Below are 25,784 nucleotides of genomic sequence, written 5' to 3'. Positions count from 1 at the left end.
GGCTCGTGGAGCACTTTATGAAATAAAATTGTTGCGCGGAGCACCTGTTCTTTCTTTAAAAACTGTTTTTTTACAAGACCGTTTAGCCCTATAATTTCTACTAATTTGGTTTTTTCGTCAAAAATAAATAATTCGTGGCTTGAAAACGCAAAATTGCTTTCGTTAAAAAAAAATGTTTCAGTTTTATTTTGAGTTCTAAGAATTGAGCGAGTTTCTGAAGCAAAATTTTTTTAACCCTTTATTAGTGTTTTTGAATATAATAACTACAAGTTAAACACCCATAGAATTATTCATAATTTTGATGAAACTCACATATTCTCACCTGAAAGTTTTAAAATATTCTGCCGGGGAATATTTGATTTCTTCAACTTGAAGGGTTGTTTTCATACCTATTCAAGAAAAACCCATATTGCAGCTAGAACTGTCCCATATAAAATCCCAAGTAACCACAAGCATTATAACATTGCACGTATTCTACTGCATATCAACAACATTGATGTATCATTGCTTTTATTCAACAAATTGCAAGAGCTGTCAAGCAATAAAGCATTAACCCTACATTACAAATGTATCAATGCACTAACATCACTTTATAAATTGTACTGGTGCATTAACATTACTTTATAAGTTGCTTCATTGCTTCATCGTCTTTCTTGCATTAATTTAACTGTAAAAGTGCCCTTTTCCACTTTTGAACTACTTTAATGGTAGGCTTACGGCAATGCAACTGCATTATATATGCAATGATATAATGCTCCATGGTTACTTGGGATGTATGGGAAATTTTTTGCCGGCAGATTATTTTCAACCTTCCTATTAGAAAATCTTAGCCCAAATGCTGAACGTTTTCCTAAAGAGGTGCGTAAAAGTTTGATAATAATCGATCGTGTGTACTCGTAACACATCGTGTGTACTCGTAGAAAAATGTGTCATCCATCATAAATAGAAACAATGGAAATTAGCGATTTCGCCGTGCAATTTGGCCTTTGACGCAAAATTTGGCGAATTCCGCGAAATGCTACGAAATTTGTTAATTTTTGATAATTTATTTGACAAACGCAATAAATTTTGTTTTTAATTTTTAATGGAATTAGACATCTTTCTAGCTTGCTTGTTTTGTTTTAAATTTTACATTGACAATGATATTAAACTTATCATCTCAATTTGTATAAAAAACAATGACATTTCGTGAAATTTATACATAAAAAGGATATTTTCATTGTAAACATGTTTTTTTATGTAAAATGTTATCAAGATTATGGAACCACGATCAAGCCAAGAAATTTGGTTTTATAGTTTTGGTAACCCGCAAATTTAAAGAACAAAACAGTGCACTGCAGTGGTATTGAATGAAAAATCGATCAGTTGGACGCAACCAACGAGTTACTTATCGATCAAATTTACAGCACGATTGATTGTTTTGTTCTCTAAGTTTGTACTTTATACTTGAAAATTATAAGTATGGCTTGGTTTGATAAAACTAAAGCGCATGTGCAATAATTGGCAATCTACCCTATTTGAAAACACGAAAATGAAATATTTCAAGCCATTGGTACAAATCTTCAAGACAGTCGCGGAGCACCAGCCAAGGCTTCGCGGAGCATCAAGTGCTCCGCGGAGCACGATCTGAAAATCGCTGCTGTAGAACATAGTAGCCTGGATTACTTTGATCTATTCTATTAAGCATGCAAAATGCAAACCCAGTTTATGATTAAGAATAGCAATTTATCTCTGAGTCCAATCAAAATGTGGTCTTCTGCAAAGTTGTAGCTGAAAGGATTTCACATGAGCAGAGGTTGTGACAATTCAACTCCATATAAATTTCAAATGGCTTATGCACAGTCAAATTTCTTCTGAATCGTTTCAAACTTTGGGAAGTTGCTATTTACCAAAATATAAATCGTTTAAGCATAGGGGAGCCAACATTTCAAAATTTGCATCACTCTATTGTTCATGTATTGCCGCGATTAGCAATTTGTGTATTGTTGTACAATACAAAAACAATTCAACGAACTGTATTTCAATGGATCATTGAAGGTAGTTTTTGCACGTGCTCAACGCATCACAACAAAGGCGCCACCAGGCAGCAGACCAAAAATGCGCTTGATTTTACCATGTCTGCAGTCGAAATCAGATTGGTGAAAATGCTTTCTGTCGTAAATACCAGTAAAGCCTCACACACTATGTGAACGGCAGAACGGTACAACGGCAAAACGGCAAGCTCATCTTGATCTACGTTATGCTTGTCAAATACATGTTGAATCTGATTGAGTCGACATTGACTAAAACATTGAAATGTCATTCAAGTCGGTGTTGCCGTTTTGCCGTTGTTGCCGTAATGCCGTTGCATTGTGTTTGACGCTTAATGCGGTCAGTGTTGCGATGGATCTTCTTCGTGAACAATGATCGACGCATCTTCGCGATCCAACATTCGCCAAAATTCATTTATCAGTTTTGCGTCACGAAGAGCATCGCAAAAAGCGAACGGATGCAACGCCGAAGAAGCAAAATGAACACACCGATAAGTGGTTCGCGAAGCCTTTCCACTCGTAGGGTTCATTTATCCACGCGCTGTTGATTCTGGTGATTCATTACAAGGTTGCTTCTTCTCGTAAAGTCAAGAAAACACTCCACGCTGAGCCAGCTCCACGCAGCGCATGTATTAAAACTACACAGAATGAGGCAACCAATGCAGAACTGGCTGACTGAGTGAAAATTCTGTGTAGGTCGCACTCATTCTGTGAGTTGCCGATGTGTTGGCCTTCGGCTGTGCGGGGATCGATGCAAACGGAACTGTTAATGATCTCCCGCGCGACAGCAAACAGTTGGCTGTTGGTAAGATGGGGAGTTTTCTGGGATGTTTTCTAGCGAAAAGACGGAAGATGGTCGCAAATGCGAATATTTTTTCCCCATTTGCTTCCACTTCGGCTATTCCAATGAAAAAATCTCTGAAAAACATTAAAATTGGAAGTGAATTCTGCATTCCAAGCGTTCCACCTCTGTGCTCATTTCACTCATTCAGTTTTGTTTACCACCGTTTGCACTAAACTGTGAACAGCCCCTTTGCACAGAATCTGTGCTGTACGAAAAGAGGCCAATTTTGTGCGCTTGGCACTTATTTTTGAGCGGAGCAAGTTTAGCGTGATTGTTGCGAGCCCGTATGAAGATGATCGAAATGAATATTTTCCTGCTCTTCGCGAAGAACAGGCAGCGTGGATCGTACCGTTCACATTACCGAGCGATGGAAAATCACCCGATGATAGCGTCGGGAGAAACAGCGATCCGAAAATGAAACACGAACGAATGAAGCGCCCGAACGGTTGTTTGTGTTTATTCGCAGATTCTGTTTTGATGCCTACGAAAATTCATCGTGCCTCGCGTTTGCGATCGTTGTTCAGCAACATTGAATGCGGTGGGATGTACCGTAAACATTGTAAAATTCCATGAATGAGCGTAGTCAGCTAAAACTAGTAATTTTCTCCACAGTATTTTTTCTCGTGAGGATATTGAAACTCATTTGGAGGTGATAATTTCGCAATTTTGAGGTTAACATCACCTCTAAACACTAGCGATTTTGCGGTGGGATGTTGACGTTTGATCACGATTTGATTCACAAATTTCATAACGCCAAAAATGGTGATTTTCAACACCCACCCAGCCTTTTATAACGCATTTTGTAAGAATATTTCTCCCTTCAGTGTTATGAAATATGTGAATGGGCCTTTTATCCTTGGCTTTTGAGGCGAGATTGTAAAGCCCTCAGTACACTCTTTGCCAAGTGTGCAAATTTTTCCACACGCATAAACTAACACTTCAATATCCACTTGACACTTCAGATGTTTTGTCATTGTTGAGACCGATGTTTGCATGTTGGTTTATGCGTGCGGAAAAATTTGCACACTTGACAAACAGTGTACTGAGGGCTTAAGTTATGCAAGATATGTGTCATATGTATTATCTTATCGATTTTTTGAAACAAACAAACAAACATGCATCCCTATTTTGTTCAAGTTAAACGCACCCCTGAGAGCTTTTCTCGTAAGCTTTGAGGACGCTACCCTGCGCATCGTAGATATCATAACCTGCTGCGATCTGGTTGCGGAAATGTTTTTGTGAGTTTGAAAATTTAGCAGATTTGAATGAAAAGTGAAAATTTGTGATATTTTGTGAAGTTTTTGGCTGCTTTCCGGAACACCATCCGAACTTACACGTCCAAGGCTGCTTCAGTTAGAGAAACCCGTAAGTAGTCACTTTTTCAATAATTTATTTGTTCGTATTTCAACAACTTTTTGCAATAACAACTAGAGAGAAAAAACTGAATAATATTGGTGCATCTCGATTCAAAGTATCCAATAAATGGGGCTCCAGATAATGTTCTACACTAAAAATGTGGTTATGTCCTTTATCTGATGTGTTCCGCCATTAGATTATGTACAGTGACTCAATTTCGTATTCGTACAGCAAACTGTTTCTACTTCACGTTGGTAAATCTATTGAATGATAGGGAAGAGCACCATTTTTTCAACCTATCACTAGTGTTCGCCCTAATCATATGGTTTTGGCATACTTCGTATGAAAATCCGATAATTGGCACAAAAGCCTTGTAGGTTCGATTCGTGCTTTTCACCTACATCGATTTTAAAATACATTCTGGGTGGGTGTCCCTGTGCTGTTACGGTTAATACAAAATTTGTAAAATATTCATTCCAAAAGCGTTATGAGGGGGTGGGTGGGTGTCGAAAATGGCCATTTTTGGCGTTATGAAATTTGTGAATGAAGCCTAATGAAGGGCACAGGTACCATATATGCAACTGTTTCAATATGCTTCCATATTTGGATTAATGGTAAGATAATAAATTTGTGTCTAAAATTGACCCAATTTCGTACACCTATCAAAATTGTTACATAAAAAATTTGGAATTCTAATGTTCTTTAAAACTGCTCAAATCTTTTATAACATCGTTCAGTTGTATTAGATAGAGATAAAATAGTTATTACGGAGATCGCAAAATATTCATTAAAAAGGCGCAGTTTATGAAAGTTTCTATCATATTAGCATAAATTGGTCGGAATTCCAACAGACCGGACTAAATTATATTTTGGCTTTTTAAAGATATGTTGACTTCGTAAATTCTGATTTTTCCTGTGCTATTTTCATATAGCCGTATGATAAATTTCCATTATTACAGCAAGTAATGCAAATATTTTAATATTTCCAATCCCTGGAGCACATTTTCCTGAAACCATGAAAAACACTTGGTCTGAACGCCGACAAATTGATTATACACCTAGGGAACAGATTGTACTTGATACGTTGCTAGATAAATAGATTTTCTAGCCAGTACTGCTACGTAGAAGTATTGCTCAATCGAAGCGAGTTACAAATTTGTTTTCGGAAGTTAAAAGTAGAGCAACAAACTTTTATTCTTATGATAAAATTATAGTTTCAGACCCTTGATATAAATACAGTACAAAATCATCTAATGTTTTGAGCAAAACTTGATCTTAAACGTGTTTCAATAATCATTCGATGAAACAAAGTCATTTCAAAGAATGACATTTTTGAAATTTGGTGAAGCACATAGAAAACAAATAATTTATTGGTATTCGACAAATTCCACGTCATTATTCACCTGAAAACGGCAGTTATTGATAGAAGTCTATGGATATTCTACAAGAAATTATGGAAAACATTGTATTATAAAGTTTTGGTAGTTTCAATATCAATTCAAAGGAAATTAATTATTGATTATCAAGTATTTAATTGATTAGAAACCTAATTGTTAATATAAGAGATTTGGAGCAATGGACAGCAAGGTATATGTGTATAATCGTTTTGCTCCACACCGCTTATTCAATTCTAGATCAAATTCTGAGTGTTCTCCTAAGTTTGAGCTCATTTGGATGAAAACTGAGACTGCACAAGCCCTTCAAAATTTGCATGAAAATTACTATGAGAAAAGCATGCCATTTCATCGGTCATAGTGCTTGCCCATGTGCTTTTGAGGGTTAGAGCTATGCTGATACTGTAAGATACATTCGTCAGCTACAACTTTGCCGAAAACCGTACTCAAATCGTAGTATTGAAAAAAAGTTTTAAGCGTTGTGTGTTTGAATTTTTATTGGTGTACAAATATGGAATTGCATTAAATTAAGACTCAAATTCAATACTTTTCCATTATCACAAGATGATAGTAGATATGAACAGTTTATAGATGCCGGATAATATATGATACCTATGACCTTCGTTATTGATAAAGTGCTATTTAACATTTGATAGTTTTTTACCAAGTTGCTGTAAAAACAGTAGCCTGTACGAATTTGAGTCATTGTATTACTGCCTTTTTATTGCAAATTATTATTTTGGAAGTGTCCCAGAATTCGAAGGGGCCGGCTGGGACGATGCGACTACCCTTCTTCGCTGGGTGGGTGCCATCGATGGGGTGGGTGGCTTTCCTGCCTGCTAAAAGATTAAGTATGGTCGTATTATATTTGCACCTGCACGAAAATTTATTTCATTTTCACTTACTCTTGCCAAATGCGGATTACTGGCGGATACCGGTCGAGGCGGTGGTCCCTGTCCTGCGGCCAGTGCTGCGGTTGGACCGTTACCCAAAGTCTGAATGGCAACCGGTCGTTGAAGCTCTCGATCGAGCGCCTCGCTACTGTTTGCCCGGGATGAGGATCCCGCTCGCCGGAACATTCCGGACAGCTTGCCCTTTAGATTACTCTTACTGGAACGAATATCACCCGCCATGCTGAGATCCGAGTCGGACCCTTGCATCTGTTGGGTTGGGATTAGTAGTAATTTTAAGTAGAAAATCTTCATATGCAAGGGTGTCCCAAAAATTTACATCGTCAGAAAACTTGGAGGCTTAACCTCCGTACAGTGTATCTCAATTCTAGGAACTTCGAACGCACTTTTTCCCAAAAATGAGAACATACAGCAATTTTGCTGATGTATTTTATGTTAGTCACTATTTTTTTTTTTTTCAAAAATTTCTTCCTCTAATTTAAAGATTATTAAAAGGTCATTTCAGAAAATTCATCCCATACAAGAGTTTGATTCTAATATGGTCGGTGTCCAGACAGACTGAACCAAGTGTTTTTTGAATGATTTCAGAAAAACGTACCCCAAGCGTTCGGAATAACAGACTATTGGCATTATTTGCTGTAATAATGTAACTTATCTGTTTGATGAACCAACTGTATCAAAATAGCATCGGAAAAATCAGAATTGATGGAGTCCTTGACTAATCTTTGCAAGGCCAAAATATCGTCTAGTCCGGTCTGTCTGAACACCGACCATATCCTGAGCTACCATTTGGCAGCCTCCAAAGCTCCCAAGTTTTCTGACAAAGTAAAATTTTGGAACACTATTATATGGCGTCTTACCGAAAAATCACTTTCGCTTCCCTTGCTTCCTCTGGTTAGACTCAAACTTCTCAGTTTACCCATAAGGCCACGTTTCTTCTTTCTCATCCTTGGCATATCGCTTTGAGTTGATCCACCCGAAAGGCGCGAATCTAAACTCGAATCCCGTTGAAACCTGGCCCCGTATTCGGAGTCCAAAGATTGCAGTGAAGACATGCTGTCGTCGCCTTCCTTCCAGATGAGTTGCTATAAATGAATGCACTGTTAGTTCTAGTTTACAATTGTCAAGTTTGTAGAATACCAACCCCTTGCTGTTCAATCTGTAGTGATTGATCCAACGATAAGCTCTTCTTGTACAAACTTCCTCCATTGCGGTTGATTCTCATCACTGGTCTACCCGTGTGGCCTTCTATGGAGTCGTTTTCTTGGGAAGCAGCTCTAGAAGACATTTGGGTTAGACTCTACCCAACACTATATTGAAATGCAACTTACCTTCGCATTCCACCACGTCTCATACGATCCCTGTCTTTTTCCTCATCGCACATCCGTTGGTACCGTCTCAAGTCGTCTGACGCTTCTGCTAGTCTTGTTAATACTGCTATCACTGTCGGTGACTGTGGGGTTGCTCCGCCTGGGCCGGGCGAAGGACTCTTGTGGCGCATCGGAGGTGTTGGAATGGGTGCATTTGCACTGATGGTCTGTATAAGGATGAAATATCATCATTGGTATCGTTAATTCTAAAGTTTAATGCTTGATTAGCCACTCACCTTTCCTGTGCTTGTAGTTGTGGTGGTAGGCTCTTGCCTGCTCGATGCCCTCTGAAGCTCTGGCGCAAGTTTCACCAGCTCATCCACCGTTTGCAGCAGAGCTCCTATTCTACGATCGCCTTCTACTTCAAGTCTTCGCCTAGTGGCGCTTTCGCGTTCACGCTCAGAACGTTCCCGGTCACGTCTTAGCTTTTCGTTGGCCGTTCTCAGCTTGGCATGCGCATCCCGAAGCTCCAGCAGATCACTCTGCAATTCGGTGACTTTCCTTCTGCCCTCTTCAATCTCTTCTTCGGTTGTCTTTTTGATCTGGTCTATCTTACGCTTAGATTCCAGCTTTTCCTTATCCCTTTCTCTTTCCACCTCGAACAGTGTCTGTCGGAGATCCCTAGCGAGCGTTGAAGTCTCCTGCACCAATCTCTGTAGATCCTCACGTTCCTTCTGCCACGAAAGCTCCAGTCTTGTCTTTGTGCCTGGCACCTTGCTCTTGCCACCGCTGATAATCTTCTCCTCCTCAAGTTCGTTGATCTTCGACTGCATCTCGGAAATCTTGATCTCGGAAGCACTCAGTTCGGAAATTAGCTCCGTTCGCACCTTGCTAGCTTCCAGGCGTGCTTCACTGAGTTCATCCTCAAGACAGCCTATCTGCTGTTCCAGTGCAATGATCTTTGACTTATCATCGTCGTCGCCGCTACTGCTCGTCACCGACGCTAAACTGCGTCGATTAGCTTTCATGTCACCGATCTGTTTCTGGGCGGCTTCCACCAGTTGCTTGAACGTATCACGATCCCGCTTGAATCGCTCGCATTGCCTCTGCAATCCGGTCAACTCGTTATGCAGGTTCGTCACTTGCTGTTCGTACCGCAAACGGGTAGCGGCCACTTCGGATTTCACGTTCATTTCCGCTGTTTCCAATCTAAAATAGAAAGGCAAATATTATAGTAAATGATGATTAGTTTAGGTTAAGGGGGCAGGATCCGTCATTGATTTCGGAATTTTTAAAAGCAGTTTTTTCGTTCAAGATCAAGGAAATTTACAGGAAAATGTGTTCACTGTATTATATTCTCCACACGAAACACAGTGAACACATTTTCATCGAATAATTTTCAGATTTGTACAGAAAAACTGCTTTTGAAGTTTCGATGATGACGATGATTACGATGACAGAACGTTGAACGTTAACTAACGCCAAAAATTGTAATGATAGAGAATCCTGAATATTTCTTTGCTAGTCTTAACAGTTTTCAAAACGTAGCCGATTTAATCCATGTTTACGAAAGTAGGTCATATAACACTTCAAACTTGGAGTTCAATCCGAAAAAAAATATTTTCAATGTTACATGCCGTCTATAGCTATACTAACTATGCTATACTAATTTAATCCGTTAATATCCAAGAAGAAGAAGGATATCCAAGACGATTTTACTCTGCTAAAAATACTATAACTTGGAAGGTTTTGAACAATTTTCTTCAAAATCATGGGTATAAAGTTATCACTCTGCCCCACTTTTTCTGGTAGCCAACAATACATGTTTTTTTTTTCGTTTTATTATGTTATTATATAATCTAATGTTTGTTTCTTTTAATTTTATTTATCTTCGATGGATTGATCATAGATAGCAATATAGCACTATTCTTTATAATAAATTCCTTGCCTTTAGCATCATAACGATTATTGTCGACCGTTATCCGTTTTGTAGTAGGATCGATGTGCCAATAACAGGACTGGTCATTAAAGTCGGCGAGTCATTAAAGTCACTGTTAGATAGCAGAGATGAATTGAGTGAGTCATTTTGAGTTTGTCTGAACTTTGGATGTATTCGCTTTGGTGGTTTAAATTACAATGACCTTTAGTTCAAATTAGAGCAGTATTTATAGCAAACTTGGATGTTAGTTTCGTTGTTTCTGGACTACTAGGACAGCTGCTGCGTTACTGCGATGCATTAAGCAGGAACAGTCACTTTTTATCAGAAAAATGGTAAACTTAAATAGCAGAGCAGTAATGTTCTAGGTACTAGTTTTTATTATTCTAATTCAAACTTCTTTTTTCGATCAGCATATCAAGCTGTCTAGAGAGGAAAGGATTCATATTGTTAACTTTCCGTTATAGTGCAAAAAATTGCACAGGCGAAATATACGTCAACAATTCATGACTTCATGTTTATGGGTAAGCGAAAATTGAGCTGTTTAATAACAAACTTAATAGATTAAAGTTTACTCTGAACAATTTATCAGAAGATAATTCCCAAGTTTCTTTCTTCGGAGTTCCAAATCCTAAGACTTCTCTGTCGACTTGAATCTGAAACGAAAGTTATCTATGCGTTGCTTGTTCAGCCCACAGATAAACGACGATAGAGATCTTCACACTCTATGGATTTGTTAATAAATTGCATAACGCTGAACGGGGTGGGTGGGTATCCTCAAAATGTTACAGCTCATACTAAATTTGCTGAATATGAATATAAAAAGCGTTACAGAGGGGTGGGTGAGGGTCAATAATGACTATTTTAAGCGTTATGAAATTTGTGGGTGAACCCTATTCATTGATGCTGATTCATGTCCCTTGTTGTTTAGTGGCTCCATTTATAAAACTGAGCTATTTCTAGCAAAACAGTATTGTCCCAAATAAATAAAATATAATAACACATGCTTTCGTCCTGACAGCTGTAGGAATGTCCTTTGACCCAACGATCATCCCCATTAACAAACATCCCTTCCAGTAACCTTTGTGGAGATGCAGAGGCAAACACGGTCTCCAAATAGCAAAGGTTACACACTAACATTCCTTCCCCCAATTCCACCTGACTGCAAGGACGTGGCCGGCGCCGTTATTGACCTTGTTTAAATAGAGGCACTGAATTATGCACACTGAAGAAGATTATGGCCAATCCCAGCCAAAGTTCTAGTTGATTCTTTGTGCATTTTCACTGACTTCGGTCAATCACGGAATAGCAACCATTAATATGTGTAGTCAGTCTAAGCTAAGCTAAGCTAATAAACCAATTGCTAAAAGTTCTTGGTCGCTGGAAAGCAAGCAGATATTAGTTGGAAACTTACTGTACATGGAGCTTTTTAAGCTCTTGTTCTAAGTGAGAGTTGTGTTCACTTAAGGTTCGCTGAGCTTTGTTGATTCTCTCGTAGTCGTCTAGTTTGCCTCTAAGATCATCATTCTGAAAGAAACGGAAATCTAAATAGTGTTCTTCTCTGATACTATCGGCGTTAACACTTCAGTCGTCGCGCTGTTGTATTTTGTACAACACCGCTGAAAAAACCTCACTTTACGTACACAACAGCAGCGCGGTGGTTCTAACGGAGGCAAACCGCGCGACGACTGGAAGGTTAAACAAACTCACGTCTTTCCTCAACTGCGCTACTTGATAGGCGTTCATTTCATTCTCCTGACACAGATGCTCATACTCCCGCTGTTTATCCTCCAACGAGCTCTTCAGTCGATTTTTCTCCAACTCCAAACCAGCCATTCGACTGTCAGCGGCACTTTCCAGGGCAGCGATATTCTTCTGCATTTCGACACACTTTCGACTGAGGTTTGTATTCTCTTTCACCAGTCGAGCCTCGATAGTGTCCGCTTGGGTTAGCTTATTTCTCAGGACGTCCAGTTCCAGGAGCTTCTGCTTTTCGGACTCCATCTGCGCCTTCAGCATGACGTGATCTTCTTCCAGCAACTCGTGTTTTGATATAAGCTGCTGGTATCTTCTAGTTTCATCTTCAAGTTTCGACATCAAATCTATTTTGGAAAATATTTGAATTAGTTGAATATAACAGTTTTCTATTGATTAGCTCACCATCGTTCTTCTGACTCAACTCTTGGATTCTCAGAGCGGATGGATCGTTAGACATAGACTTCCTCTTCAAGTTAGCAATTTCTCTTTCCAGATCTTCTCTAACTTCAACCGTCTTTCGTCGCTCTTCCCTTAATTCCTTTTCTAAGCCAAGAATTTTGCCTTCAATCTTCGATTTCTCTTTACGCAAACTGTTCAAATCCTGCTCGGCCTCATCCAACTTATCCTTCTCGGTTTTCAACTGATTTTCTAACTGAGTTTTGTTTGACTCTGCCGTTTTCATCTACAATAAATGTGATAATCAACATCTTCGAAACTTGTAGAAAACGAAGAATCATGGCTTCTCAAGAACCGGTAACTGAAAATGCCCAACCGGACACTGTTGAGTCAGAGTCCCCTTCGAAACCCCAAGACAGTATCAAAAGGAGCAAGCGAATAACCGGAACGGTCAAATGGTTCAACGCAAAGGACGGTTTCGGCTTCATTACTCGGCATGACACTGGTGAAGATATTTTCGTACACAAGAGCTGTATCTTTAAGCCGAATCGGAACCACTTTACCAAGTCGATAGGAGATGGGGAAATTGTGGAATTCGGACTGATTGCATCCAAAGTAACCGGTCCTGGATTTAAGCCGGTCAAGGGTAGTCCGTTTGTTGCCAAGCGTGGAGGACATCGAAGCCGCCCTTCGTCTCGCGCCAGTCAAATATCCAAAGAAAGCGTCGGTAAACTAGACACCGTGGGAGATGGTGCACAAGAAATCAAAAGGCTCACAAAAAAGCTATCTATTCATTCGGTTTCGGATGGAACCGAATCCGAAAATGCTCAGAAACAGGTGCACTTCGAAGAATGCGGGGACGCCTCATCTAACGAAACGGGATCGACCAACAATACGAGCAATGCATCCGAGGATTAATTGGATACTTTCACGATATCACCCTTTGCAAAACCTCTGAACATCTATGAAAGGCAAGTGCTCACAAATTAAAGAAACATACTTACGGTGGTAGTAATTTTACTAATCTTCTCTTCCAGGACTTTGATTTTATCGTTTTGCTTTTTGTTTTCATCCTCCAACTTCTGAACCGTACGTTGGGCCTCGTTCAGTTTGATCGCTTGAAGCTCTGAGGAAACCTTGGGAGCAGCTAGCTTTCCTAAATTCAACAAAATCAAAATGTTCCGTTGAAATTAGGAATTTGTTTTAATAAAAGAATAATAACTACGAAAACTCCGTCCACACTTACTTATTTCGGCTTCCAGTTTCGTTCGTTGTTCCTTGGACTCGGCCAAGTCGGCTTGTAGTTTCTTCTTCTCGTTCTCCAAAGTAGTCATGTTCATGGCGCCGGATCGCCCCACAATGGCACGCAACTCGTTGATTTCATTCTCGCACTCGTCAACCATTCTCTGAAATTATTAAAATGTTCATGTGATTATTTATACAATATCTCATATTTATATAAAAATTTTAAATTCCTCATGAAACATTAGTTTTGTGTCCCGCTACATTAGATATGGGTATGTGAGTAGGGGAAAGTGGGGCAGTTTGGCCATCTTAAGGAAAAGTCGATAAAAGTGCTGAAAATATTATGAATTTTTCGAATATTTGCATGATTTCCAACAATTTTCAGATGAATACATTAGATCCACATGATTTCCCTTGTCTTATAAAGTTCACGGATGAATGATTGAATTTTCAAAATTTTGTCATTTTTCGGATCGATTTTTTACTGATGGGGTGATATGAGCACCCCATTTTTGATTGCAAAATAATCTCATATAATCTAACAATTCAAATATGTTGTTACTACACTTCAAAGTTATAACTATATATAAACACTCCCTACAAGAAGATATAATTTTTTAAGAACATTCTAACAGTCAAACATCATCATTCTGAAATGATGAAATTTAAAAGAGCCATTCGGGGCAATATGGGCAGTTTTTTCGAACATCATTTATTTATTTTTCTTTGAGTTTTGAACACTGACTTATAACATGCCTATTGTTTCATTTCCTCATCAGCTTTGGGGTTGCATGTTATTTCAGATAAAATTTCAAGAATTTATGTAGTTTTCAAGGGGTGCTCATTCCACCCCATTGGCCAAACCGCCCCGACTACCCCTATATATCGTTGAGAGGAAATAAAGTGACTGGAAGGTAGAAGCAGCACTAAGATGAACACTTGAACGGCTGTGCTCAGACAAGACGGAATATAACAACATCAGTTTGGGAGATGGTGGTTTATAACACCATTTGAATCAATTAAAGTTTTAACCCTCTCTTTCCCACGACTTTGATCGACTATTTCTTTACGAAAAAAGCGTTTTTATCAAAAGTACTTGAACAAACAATGTTGCAAATGGTCTTAATTTTTCGAATTCGGTAAAAAAGTTTTTGATTGTTTTTCAATAGTAAATTGATTGTTTATCAATAGTTTTATTATTGAAACAGTCAGTTTACTTTTGGATTAATCTGATGAGTATATAAAAATATTCTAGTAATTATTACTAAGTAATCATCTAATTCGGTTTGTCTCCAGTTCGTCGAAAACTAGTGGAGCTCTGGAGCTACCATGGGAAAGAGAGGGTTAAAGCTCAAGCATAATCTATGGTAGAAAGGTGGTAATTCAGTAAATTACATGTTAAAAAAAACAATAATTAAAATAGGCGAAGTATTTGTTCAAAGTTCTGTGCATCACAGAATAAAATTGGTATAATTGATAAACCTTGGAAGCCAATTTCCGGGTGGTATTAATATGACAAAGTATGGTGAAGTTTATAAATTACTGCATTAGACCATCGGTTTTCAGCAGACATCACTTTTAAAATATGGTCAACGGATAGATGTAGGTCCTCCACGTTTAGGGAAGTCAAGAAATGTGTGATTATGGATGTTGACGACGATAAAAAGAAAAATTAGGAATGAGAGTCGCAATGTGACATAGTTGATGCGATAATATTGTTTTGACTCGCTTATTTGGTTTCTAGCAAAATATGCTTTTTTTTGGTTTATAGCAAAAATCTTCTTGGTATAATATTGTCGCACCGCCACCAAACCGGATCGCGCCAGTGCGACTCGCGACGCGCCTCAACTCGCCGCATTTTGAAACCATTTTTTGTGTGGCGTTGCAGCTCTATTCACATATTAGTCGCGACGCACGGGGCCCGAGAAAACAATAATAATTATGAATAAACGTTGGTCTTGATTTCTACCGGATACATAATATGTCCCAATTAGACGGAATTTGCTTTATACCATGAATTTTTTTTTTTTTTTCCTCTTTGGGGACATGATTCCACTGCGACCATTAAGTTGATCTATTGTGGTGTACCATCAAAATACTAGTGACTTGAGTCAATATATAGATAAGCAATTGCTGGCCTTGTTATGAAGTCCGTTTCTACAAAGTAGCTAAAGATACCTAGGTTCTATTCCCGGTCGGTCATGAAGCTGGAAAGCATACTCTATTCTGGTGGGAGCTTAAAGCCAAGCAGAAGATTGATTATTAATGTCATACCTTCAATTGCAGCTTGGTGTGCATATCGTTGGGTGTTTTCGGTGTCCTCGAAGGTAAACTAGCAGAGGATTCCGCCGTAATGCGTTTCAATTTGCCCTCTAGATCACTCTTCTCTTTTTGCAGCTCTTGAATGGTGTTGTTCAGTTTCTTGGTTTCTGCGTCGCCAGTTTTCGATTTGGTCTGCTGAAGTTGCTTGATCTCCGCAGTGTACTTCTCATTTTCTTGCTCCAAAGTTTGCGTTTTCTGTCGCAGAACATTAGCTTCCTGTTCAATGACCTGCAATTGACGCTTCAGATCCAAAACCTGTTGATCTGCATCCAAAGATCTGCAAAAATATCCAATTCAAATTTACTCAATTAACAGTATCTCATGCTACTCACTTCGATTTCACCAACGATTTACCGCCCTTCGTTTTGCTAATGCTCAATTCAGCCTGCACGCGTTCCACCTCACGATCTTTCTCGATCAACTTCATGCGCAGTTCGTTGATTTGCTCCTCCATCACTTTGATCTTCTTCTCGTCCAGAGGATCCTTCGTTCCACTACTCTTCGATCCCAGCAGGGATGGTAGCTTATTCTGTTTATCCATTTCCTTCGTTTTCGATATCAAGCTTTCCTGGAGTTCCTTCACGTGTTCACGGCTTCGCTTATTCTCGATTTCCAACTCCTCCATCTTCCGTCGCAAAACTGCCGTTTCCTGTTCGTTAAGCTCCAACTGCAGTCTGAGCTCCGCGGGATCGTCTTCATCGGATATGCCTTCGTCTTTCTCCATTGGACCTTCGGGAGTTAGACGACGGTTCGGAGGACTAGGACTAAGCTTTCGACCTGTATTGAAGATACCTTTCGCTGAAGATTTGATCGGATGACGAAGAAAACAAAACCAAAACTCGATTACTACTCTACTGGCACGGAAAACGATAGAACAACGATCGGCACACAGAGCACACTCTTGATCTTGTGATGTGCAACTTACAAGTCGATTCCATCGATTTTGTGCTCAAAACTCATAATTAGTATGTTATGCATAACAGAATAAAACGCATTAGGATTAGTACATGTTAGTAAATTTATTACACGAAAACAAACGAATTCTAAGGAACCAGTACTTCTCGCCTTTGTAGCCATCTTCTTCAGTTGCATCATCAGAGATTCGTTGTCATCCTCGATTCGTCCCGATTTACGTCGGAGGTTTTCGGCTTCCTCTTCGGCGTACTTCAATTGCTCACGAAGATCGGCTTCCCGTTCCAAAGAATCTTGCAGATCGCGCAGCAGCTGAACCGGATCTTCCTGTGATCCTCCCCGGGTCAACGAAGCTCGTGAAATCTTGTTATCCGCGGAAGTTGACTTTCCAATCTTGCCTAAGCTGGGCGTCTTCTTCGTTGGCGTAGTGGGATTAGATTCCGCTTGTTCCAGCTCACTTTGAAGACGACGCGCCACTTCGTTTGCGACCTTCAGCTCGTCCTCAAGTTGTTTTACCTTCGTAGCTAGATCCGTATTGGTCCCAAGTGCTGCCTTTTCTGATTCCAGCTGTTCGATTTTCCGGTCCGATTTCTTCAGTTTAAACGAAAGAATACGGCAATTCTTCGTAGTTTGATCAAGCTCTTTCTTCAATGAAGCGTATTCGTCAGCTTGTTCTTCCCGGAAGTTGTCGTGCATCTCTTCAATTTCGGATTCCATATTGCGCAGCTCACGCTTGATTTCTTCATTTTCGTCCATCAACTCTTCGCACAGAGTTTCCGCTTGTTCCAGCTTCTGCCTAAGCTGTTCTTCCACGTTTTTGGCGCCGCGAATTTTGATGTCCGATTCTAGTTCTTTCACTTTAGTGGCCAAGAACTTCTTCTCATCCTGCAGATCTTCTAGCATCTGTTTCTGTTCGTTGACCTTCTGCTGTAGCTTGAGGGCTTCCGAGGCTGCTGTCTTGTTGGAGCCAGTGTCCATGGACGCCAATCTACGTAACAGTATGTCACTCTTCTCCCGTTCTGCTCTGTCACACCTGGCTTTCACTGTTTCTAATTCCCGTTTTAGACTTTCGATCTCTTCTTGCAGCTCGCTATTATCAGTATGGTCGACAATCGTGGTTTCTGTAGTCTCTGTAGTAATCGAGTGGAGGTCTTCGTCCTGTTTGGATTTACTATCTTTGATGGATATCAGGAACCTCACATCATCACTGCTATTGTTCACAATCGGATCAGGTTTCGGGGTTGGCGTTATAATCGGCTTCGGTGTAGGGGTTATTGTTGGTTTCGGGGAAGGTTCAAATGGACCCGTATCAACACGCCGGCGACGAATTATCTTCGTGGAATCTTTCGCTGGTTCTGCGCTAGTAGTGGGTTTCTTGACCTCCTTTTCTTTTACAGGTGTTAGCGTTGTGCTTCCGAGGGGTTTCGTGGAAGTGATTGTAGTTTTACTTAGCGTTAACTGGGGTTTACTGATTGGTTCCTCGACTTTGGATTCTGGAATGGGCCTAATACGACGCTTACGTTCTACCTTTTCCGGTTCGATGGTCTTAACGGGTTTAAGAGCCGATTTTGGTTCTTCCTCCCTTAAAATTAAATATAAGAATTAAACTCAGGCCATTTGAACGATCACAACTCATACTCACTCTTTCATTGGCACCGATCGTTCCCGGCTATCTCGCTCAGCACTGCCTTGACGCTTGATCAGGTTCATCTTACGCACTCTTTCGGCAAGGGAGTCTCCCTTCTCTATAACGACTCCCTGGTCCTCTGCCTTTTCCAACTCCTTCTTGGCATCCTTTGGTTCAACTTTAAGTATTGGCGGCAATGGGGGCCTTTTTAATGTTACCGTCGTTTCTGGTTCTTCTAACTGAAATACATTATAATCTACAGTCACGCAACGCATGTTTTCGATACACTCCTGATAAACTTACGTTCTCGAATGTGGTAGTATGCCTCCTTCGTGGGAGTGTTAAATTAACTGTAAAATCTGCCTTCACTTGCTGTAGAATGTTATCTAAGTCGGGCGTCGAGGCCCAGGATGCAGGTCGCTGCGGAAGTCCCGGTGGTCTATCACTACTGCTTCCGTGGTTGTTATTGTTGGACACGAACAAGTTCTGAGTAGATGTCCAGCTCCGCACGGGTTTGTCCAAACTTGTGCTACTACCACCATCACGACTTCTAAGGGAGTACACGACATATAATTCATATAACCCAAAGTATCCATACTCTAATATACATACCGCGATTGGGACGAGCCGGGTAGGACTGGAGTGGAAGCTGTGATGTCTTCGCCATTTCGTTTGTTGCCGTGCTCTTTGTAGTCACGGAAGCACCGCTTACAACGCGTTGGCCAACGAACCTGAGGATGGAACCCAAGTGGGCACAGCTGATCGCCCTTTGCACTAGGAAACAGGTGCGACATGGTGTGTGGTTTTGATTATTTCGAATCTGGAAATTGAGATATCAGATCGTCATTGAGTTTTTGTATCTTCGTATATTTTTTTTTATTAATTTCAATTTTGATTGTTGTCAACTCATTTCTATACAAGAATCCGGTAATATCATAACAAAATTATTCAAAAATCCCATAAAAACTTTCAACATTGATGCCTGGGTTATAATTATTTCTGTTACAAATTGTTTATTTGAATTTGAAAGTGTTTAAAATTACAAATTCTACCAAGAGTTCATCCCGAAATACTTCAACAATTAGTGTAGAAAATGGCATCGAATTGCTCCCAAAATACCCTAATTAATTTTCTCAGACATTTTTTTCTATTCTTATAAGGTCTTTGAGAAAACCCATTATAAGATTTTGCAAAATTATTCCAGTTATCCAATTGAAAACCCTGAAAGAATCGCTGTAGTCATGAATTCTTATGAGTAATTATTCTCGATACACTTCTACAGCTTACACCATACTGAGAAGTGAGCCCGAATTTTGCACGATGACTGGTAAGGTAGAAGCACCGAGCCATAGCGCCAATTGTAGTCAAAGCGGATTATACACAGTTTTACACAGAAAATTAGTGTGTTACATTTCGTGTCTAGAAGAACACATTCACATGGAAGAACTCGTTAGTCGTCCAAATTGATACAAAAAAAAACGTGTTTCTTATAGTTCTAGCTTCTATAATCCTAATTTTGCCAGGGTATTATTAATTTGGCCACTCTTCCAAGAAATCAATGTGATTGGCCAATTTAGAAATCAAAGTTAGGAATGGGACTGAAACTGGTTCTGGTGGCCTATATTAATTAATGCGATTTTCAATGCAACCCATGATTCAACACGAAGCGACATCATTCCTACAGAATTTCTATAACCAGATATAGATGCTCTTGGATAAGTTGCCATGATCATAATGCATACATGGAGAACTTTCAAGAGAGTTCTAAAGAATGGTTGGAATCTGAGAGAGACTCGCGAAGAGGAAAAATATCAACGTCATATGTAGCCCAGATTCCGCTATCACGAAACGTCAAATGCAGCCCGTCGATTTTATGACTGAAAAAGTGACAATTATTGTATTCGAAATAAACTATTATTATAAACCTCAGTTAGCGGAGCAAATATGCTGATAAATCTTAACACAAGACTAGTTATTCATAATGTGTGCTAGGTTTCCTGGCACGAAAATTCACTCAAAAGACCGTTTATGCTTCAGTGTGATGCAAATGCAATCGTTTTTTGCTGAGATGTTCATGTGCAGTAGACAGTTTCACAAAAATCAAAATTTCTGGGATTCAACCAGTCACCCCCTACTCCTAGTTGCAATACTAAAACAAGCTACCAGACAAATTTTCATCCAATTTGGAGAAGATTAGGAGGTGCCTCAAGTCGAATTTGTGTTTTTTGGCTATTTTTTACATTCCAAAAATTCTAACGAGGATTTGGAAAAAGTAAAATCAAAATAAATACCACTAGTTGAACGTATTTTTAGTACTTTACAACTTGTGAGAACACTGTATGCCGATTAGAGATGGTTTTGACCTCATAAAATTGATTTCTGTTCATTAAAGTACCTGTAAAACATACATTTCTCTACAGTTTTTGTTCTACAAGATTCTTAACCGCATGCCTAATCATAAAAGTTCAACCGTAGTATCATTCCTTTGTTATTTCTGAACATTATTGTAGTACATCATTTTTGTATCCGAATTACAGATAAATTGTAAAAAATCGTCGGAAGTACGACATTCCTTATTCCCCTGCATTTAGAGCTGCTGCCAAATGGCGCAATTGCTGACATGTTACAAAATTGAACATAGTAGCTTTGCTTTTTCAATGATGGATGATGATTGAAGAAAACAGCTATCAAATGTCATCAACGCAGTCGTGTTTCAAACAACATTCGCATTTGATGCCAAGTAATTACATATGAGATATAGCCCCGAGGTTAAGCTTCTCGACTACCGATCTTGAGGATCGGAGTTCAGTTTGTGCAGGTTTGAACGGCTTGCACATGATTGATGTCAACACTAAGTGGAATAAGAAAAAAAACTCAGCAATCGCAGAAAAAGAAGACCGTCTCCGCGAGTCTCGTCTCCGGTTGGATTATTTCATGGATTAACTCAAGAGCGGCGTGTACTGAGTATACGCATCTTAACCTTCATCCAGCCAACATACTGTTCACATGCAAAAAATACTAAAATGTGGTCTGCTGAACAACTTCGCCGAAGACACCAACCTTCTAGCTCATCAGATATAGAAGATTGAAGAAAATTTGTTTCTAGCGCCACCTAGCGGAGAAATTCTCAACTAATTTTGTTATTGCCAGATAGCCCTTAGTCTGATGAACAATTTTGCCGAAGACACCAACCTTCTAGCTCATCAGGATCTTGAGATATAGAAGATTGAAGAAAAATTGTAACTGGCGCCACCTAGCGGATAAATTCCCAATTAAGATTGTTACTAACGGATAGCCCTTAGTTTGCTGAACAACTTTGCCGAAGACATCAACCTTCTAGCTCATCTGGGTTTTGAGATATCCGTTGAATGGACGATGTGGCCAATTTTGGTACCCCAAGACAATCCGGAATAACTCCGGAACCACGTGGACCATATTCCCAAGTGTCCTGGACCATAAACTAGAAGAGTTTTTCGGGAAGTTCTGAAAATTTCAACAAAATCCATCGAGAATCAAAAAAGTTATGCACATTTTAGTGTAGTTTTTGCATGTGAAAAGTATGTTGGCTGGATGAAGGTTAAACAAAGCTCGCTCATCATACACAGCACGAGCGTAGTGCTGCTGGCGATGACCACTGACATTGTTGATTTCTTTAGGCATTCCTGAAGATCTGTTGAGCAATTCCTACAGAACTCCTGAAGCACACTTTGTAGAATTTCTTGTCCAAATTGTTGTAAAAATTTCTGCAAGATATTCCTTTATTAATTCTGGACAAACATTTCAAAAGGGCACATCGACATTGGTAAACATTGCCTTTGCAAGACGCTGTTGAGCCCAATTCAACTCGATCACACTCACCAATACCACTATCAGGTAGAGCTAACGCCAATCTCTCTGATAGTGGTGTTAGTTTGCGGGCTAAGAAGGGCTCAACAGCAACGTTTCTAAAAAAAGGCTCAAGACCTCTTGGGCCCTTTTCAAATGTTTGTCCAGAATTCCTAGAAAATGATTACATAAAATTTCCCTTCTCCTTCCCTTATTCTGGATATTTCTAGCATCGGTGATAACCAGCTTGCGCTATCAATCGCAAGTCAAATTGAGTTGATATCAGTTTTCAACGTGTTTTTCCTCAATGCCTACTTTTAGATATGGGGACTGACTTGCAATTCACGACAGTCCAGAAACTACAACTAAAATTTATCAAACTTTTTAGTGAATGACTACCAAGCACGCAAAGTATAATTTTAACTTTCATATGGTAAATAGTTTAGATAAAATTTCATGATTGAACTTCGTTCAAATCGATTTTTCCAACATTCCTTCACTCTCTATAGAAATTTCCTTGTTTCTTTTATATGCCAGGCTAAATCAATACTTTTCAAAAGCATCAAAAAATAACTTTTCAGCGACAAAAATATTAAGAAAATTGTTGACAAGTGCTTTTAACACAACAGTTTGAATTCTGTGGTAATTTCAACAAATAAATTGCCATACAAACTGGAAACTTGCATGCTATGATATTTTTTGAAAACGACAATGTATTCAGCATTCCCAAATAAAGTAAATAGTGGTATTTGGTGCTTCAGACAAAAAAAAGTTCAATGTGATTGAAACTAATGTTAACTGAATCATATAGTCCAATACAAGAAATAAATAAAATAAAATTTGGCAGCGTCCATTTATTACGTAAAGCTAAATTTGGAAATTTTTGACCCCCTTCTCCACTCCGTAATGCTTTTTGTATGTAAATTTTATTTTTTTTTTGTATGGGACGTAACGCTTGGGCTTACCACTCCCCCCTTCGAGCGTTACGTAATTTGTGGATGCCGCCTTTGAATATAAATCTTAATTAAAACCTATTCAAAAAAATAAATCTAAAAATATTCCGGTCAATTACGGAGTAGCAACTACGAGTTGTACGGTCATCAATGCTTATGCTTATTGTTAAATTTGGTAAAAATTTGGCTTAAATACAGTACTGCAACTACTAAAGTACAGTACATTCATACAAAATTGTCAAGTTTGTAGGTTTAGATTTCGGCTTTTAGTGATCCGATTGACCTGAAATTTTTACCGCACAAAATTTTGAATTACGGAAAAGGGTTTATTGTGAAAAATCACAAATACACAAAAATATATTTTCAAAATAATCAGTTCAACTGAAAATTGTTATTTTAAAAACTTGTGTGTCTTATTAGACTACACAATTTTGCGAAAGGACATATTGCTCGAAATATTTCCATTCACAAATTATGTCAAATGAAAAATGTTATCGTATATGTAAAAATCTTAAATTTGCTACAATCTAAAAGTATGTTTATGAAAAGCTCTGAATTTTCAACCTAGCAAATTTGAAACAACTTTCAAGCTGTGGTAAAAATCAAAGATCAATCGGACACTAAAAGCTGAAATCCAACGCCCTTGGTAGGTGCCAACCTCTAAGACAAGACGTGTCAGGTCAAAGTATAAAAATGAAACCTGTCAAAAAAGACCACTTCTAATTGGTCGTTTTGGCAAAGGCCTACTTTCACATCGTTGAGTTGAATTGTAAACTGTCATAGCTTTCTCGGTAATTCACACTTTTTCTTGATTTTAATATCATGGTGCTGAGATTACTATTCTATCAAACACATCCGAAATTCGACCGAAAATTCGATATTTACATATTTTACTGTAATCTTCTCTATGTAGATGAAAAAACCTAATTTAGTACTATACCATTTAATTCCACTAGAGTTTGTATCGTTTGACAGATACGCAAATTTCGACCTCAACTGTAAGGCCGTCTTCAGTGTCGTGTATTTGTTCTTTTTTATTATATTCTTTTCATGGTTTGTTTTTTCATGGTTTTGTTGAAATACTGAAATTTTTACCAAGAGCTTAGACTTAACTTCAATTCTACAGACTATAATTTCTATTTTACTTTCCTCAATCTTTAAATGACTAGCCCAAGTGGATAGAATATCAATTTTTATATAATATTTGCAAGATTTCCTCTCGAGGGCTATTTAGAGGGACTATAGCTTCACCTGTAAGTTGTCTAATCGTGCATAGTTCTTCAAAACTGTTGTTATTATCTGGAACATTAAAATTATAAAGCAAGGGACTGAGCCATGAGCTTTGGGGAAGGCTCATATAGCTAATTCTGAAAGTTGTTAGTTGACATAGACTGTAGATTTTTCTGAAAGCAATTGCTTCTGGTCCTAGTTTAATATCTCATTAGAGCAATGCTAGACAATTATTTGTAACTTTACCGTTTCGAAAATCAAATCGAGTATTTAAGGTGAAGATGAATCGAAGCCAAAGTTGAAATTTTCAAGAGCACGGATCTGGAGAACCAAACATCCGTTTGAGCTAAAAACCTAATCGATTGGTAGCCACCAGCGAGTGACCAATCGATTAAGTTTTCAGCTTGAACGGATGTTTGATTCTCCAGATCCGTGCTCTTGAAAATTTGAAGCTTGGCTTCGAATTATCTTCACCTTAAAGCATATTGTTTAACCCCGTCACGATAGAAACATTTTTTAACAATAAATTAGGAAATCAGAAAATGTCTACACAATAAATATGATATTTTGCTTATTGCATCAATAACGACCGTTGAACGACGGTTATCTAATGGAAATATCACATACAAATAGACGTAAGAGCTAGAACAAGTATTAATTTAAAACACAGTCACGTGAATATTTAATACTTTATATGGCCAACCACGAACTAGGTGGCGGTAGTGAGCAAACGTCAAACTCAAACAAAAGCGATGCGGCCAATCCGGCGCTGTAGGTATCCGGTACTTGGGGATGCTATCCTACTTACACTCCCTTGCAAAAGTTCGAGTTCAACCGCTCAAAAACATACAAAAGTGTTGTGTCCATACCTCTGTGATTACACGTCTAATTGAAGCTCTGTATAGCGCATTCGTAAGGCAATGAGTTATACTTACTTCGTAAGTATTTTAACAAAAACTTTGTTAGAATTTTGTTTACTTCTTCTTCTTGGCATTAACGTCCTCACTGGGACAATGCCTGCTTCTCAGCTTAGTGTTCAATGAGCACTTCCACAGTTATTACTTGAGAGCTATCTTTGCCAAATTTGCCATTTTCGCATTCGTATGTCGTGTGACATGTACGATGATACTTTATGCCCAGGGAAGTCAAGGAAATTTCCTTTACGAAAAGATCCTGGACCGACCGGGAATCGAACACAGACACCTTCAGCATGGCTTTGCTTTGTAGCCGCGGACTCTAACACTATCATGCAATGTAGTTCTTCTTTCTGGCGTTACGTCCCCACTGGGACAGAGCCTGCTTCTCAGCTTAGTGTTCTTATGAGCACTTCCACAGTTATTAACTGAGAGCTTACTATGCCAATGACCATTTTTGCATGCGTTTATCGTGTGGCAGGTACGAAGATACTCTATGCCCTGGGAAGTCGAGAAAATTTCCAACCCGAAAAGACCCTCGACCGGTGGGATTCGAACTCACGACCCTCAGCTTGGTCTTGCTGAAAAGCCGCGCGTTTACCGCTACGGCTATCTGGGCCCCATGCAATGTAGTATTAAAGTTGATTACTTGCTTGATTTAGGTGCCCAGATAGCCGTAGCGGTAAACGCGCAGCTATTCAGCAAGACCAAGCTGAGGGTCGTGGGTTCGAATCCCACCGGTCGAAGATCTTTTCGGGTTGGAAATTATCCCAGGGTATAAAGTATCATCGTACCTCACGATATACGCATGCAAAATGGTC

General features: G+C 39.1%; 1 protein-coding gene and 1 long non-coding RNA gene across 12 annotated transcripts in view; one reads left to right on the top strand and one right to left on the bottom strand.

Annotated features, from left to right (window-relative positions):
• Positions 1-5,227: 5,227 nt before the first annotated feature.
• Positions 5,228-25,362, top strand: LOC110676877. The gene is made up of 3 exons (XR_002500796.1): positions 5,228-5,377; positions 8,979-8,982; positions 25,308-25,362. It is a non-coding gene; the product is annotated as an uncharacterized LOC110676877 (long non-coding RNA).
• The window catches only part of LOC5573391 (myosin-2 heavy chain), a 36,409-nt gene continuing 16,759 nt past the window's right edge, over positions 6,135-25,784 (bottom strand). For 8 of the 11 annotated variants that reach the window (XM_021846366.1, XM_021846365.1, XM_021846369.1 and 5 more), the window contains 17 exons: positions 18,654-18,861; positions 18,345-18,591; positions 18,057-18,280; positions 16,561-17,996; positions 15,835-16,300; positions 15,455-15,779; positions 13,182-13,341; positions 12,940-13,091; positions 11,942-12,221; positions 11,492-11,883; positions 11,196-11,308; positions 8,142-9,054; positions 7,867-8,072; positions 7,680-7,812; positions 7,396-7,620; positions 6,530-6,784; positions 6,135-6,463 (listed from right to left, as the gene is read on the bottom strand). In XM_021846366.1, the coding sequence (XP_021702058.1) occupies positions 6,359-6,463; positions 6,530-6,784; positions 7,396-7,620; positions 7,680-7,812; positions 7,867-8,072; positions 8,142-9,054; positions 11,196-11,308; positions 11,492-11,883; positions 11,942-12,221; positions 12,940-13,091; positions 13,182-13,341; positions 15,455-15,779; positions 15,835-16,300; positions 16,561-17,996; positions 18,057-18,280; positions 18,345-18,591; positions 18,654-18,835 (5,814 nt within the window). In that variant the 5' untranslated portion in view covers positions 18,836-18,861 and the 3' untranslated portion in view covers positions 6,135-6,358. The remainder of the gene's footprint in view (positions 6,464-6,529; positions 6,785-7,395; positions 7,621-7,679; positions 7,813-7,866; positions 8,073-8,141; positions 9,055-11,195; positions 11,309-11,491; positions 11,884-11,941; positions 12,222-12,939; positions 13,092-13,181; positions 13,342-15,454; positions 15,780-15,834; positions 16,301-16,560; positions 17,997-18,056; positions 18,281-18,344; positions 18,592-18,653; positions 18,862-25,784) is intronic. The other 3 variants (XM_021846374.1, XM_021846375.1, XM_021846373.1) reach the window with 3 other exon arrangements.

This window comes from Aedes aegypti, chromosome 2 (genome assembly GCF_002204515.2).
Source record: "Aedes aegypti strain LVP_AGWG chromosome 2, AaegL5.0 Primary Assembly, whole genome shotgun sequence".
NCBI lineage: Eukaryota > Metazoa > Arthropoda > Insecta > Diptera > Culicidae > Aedes > Aedes aegypti.
Note: the sequence above shows the minus strand (reverse complement) of the source record. Positions and strands in the feature narration are given on the sequence as shown.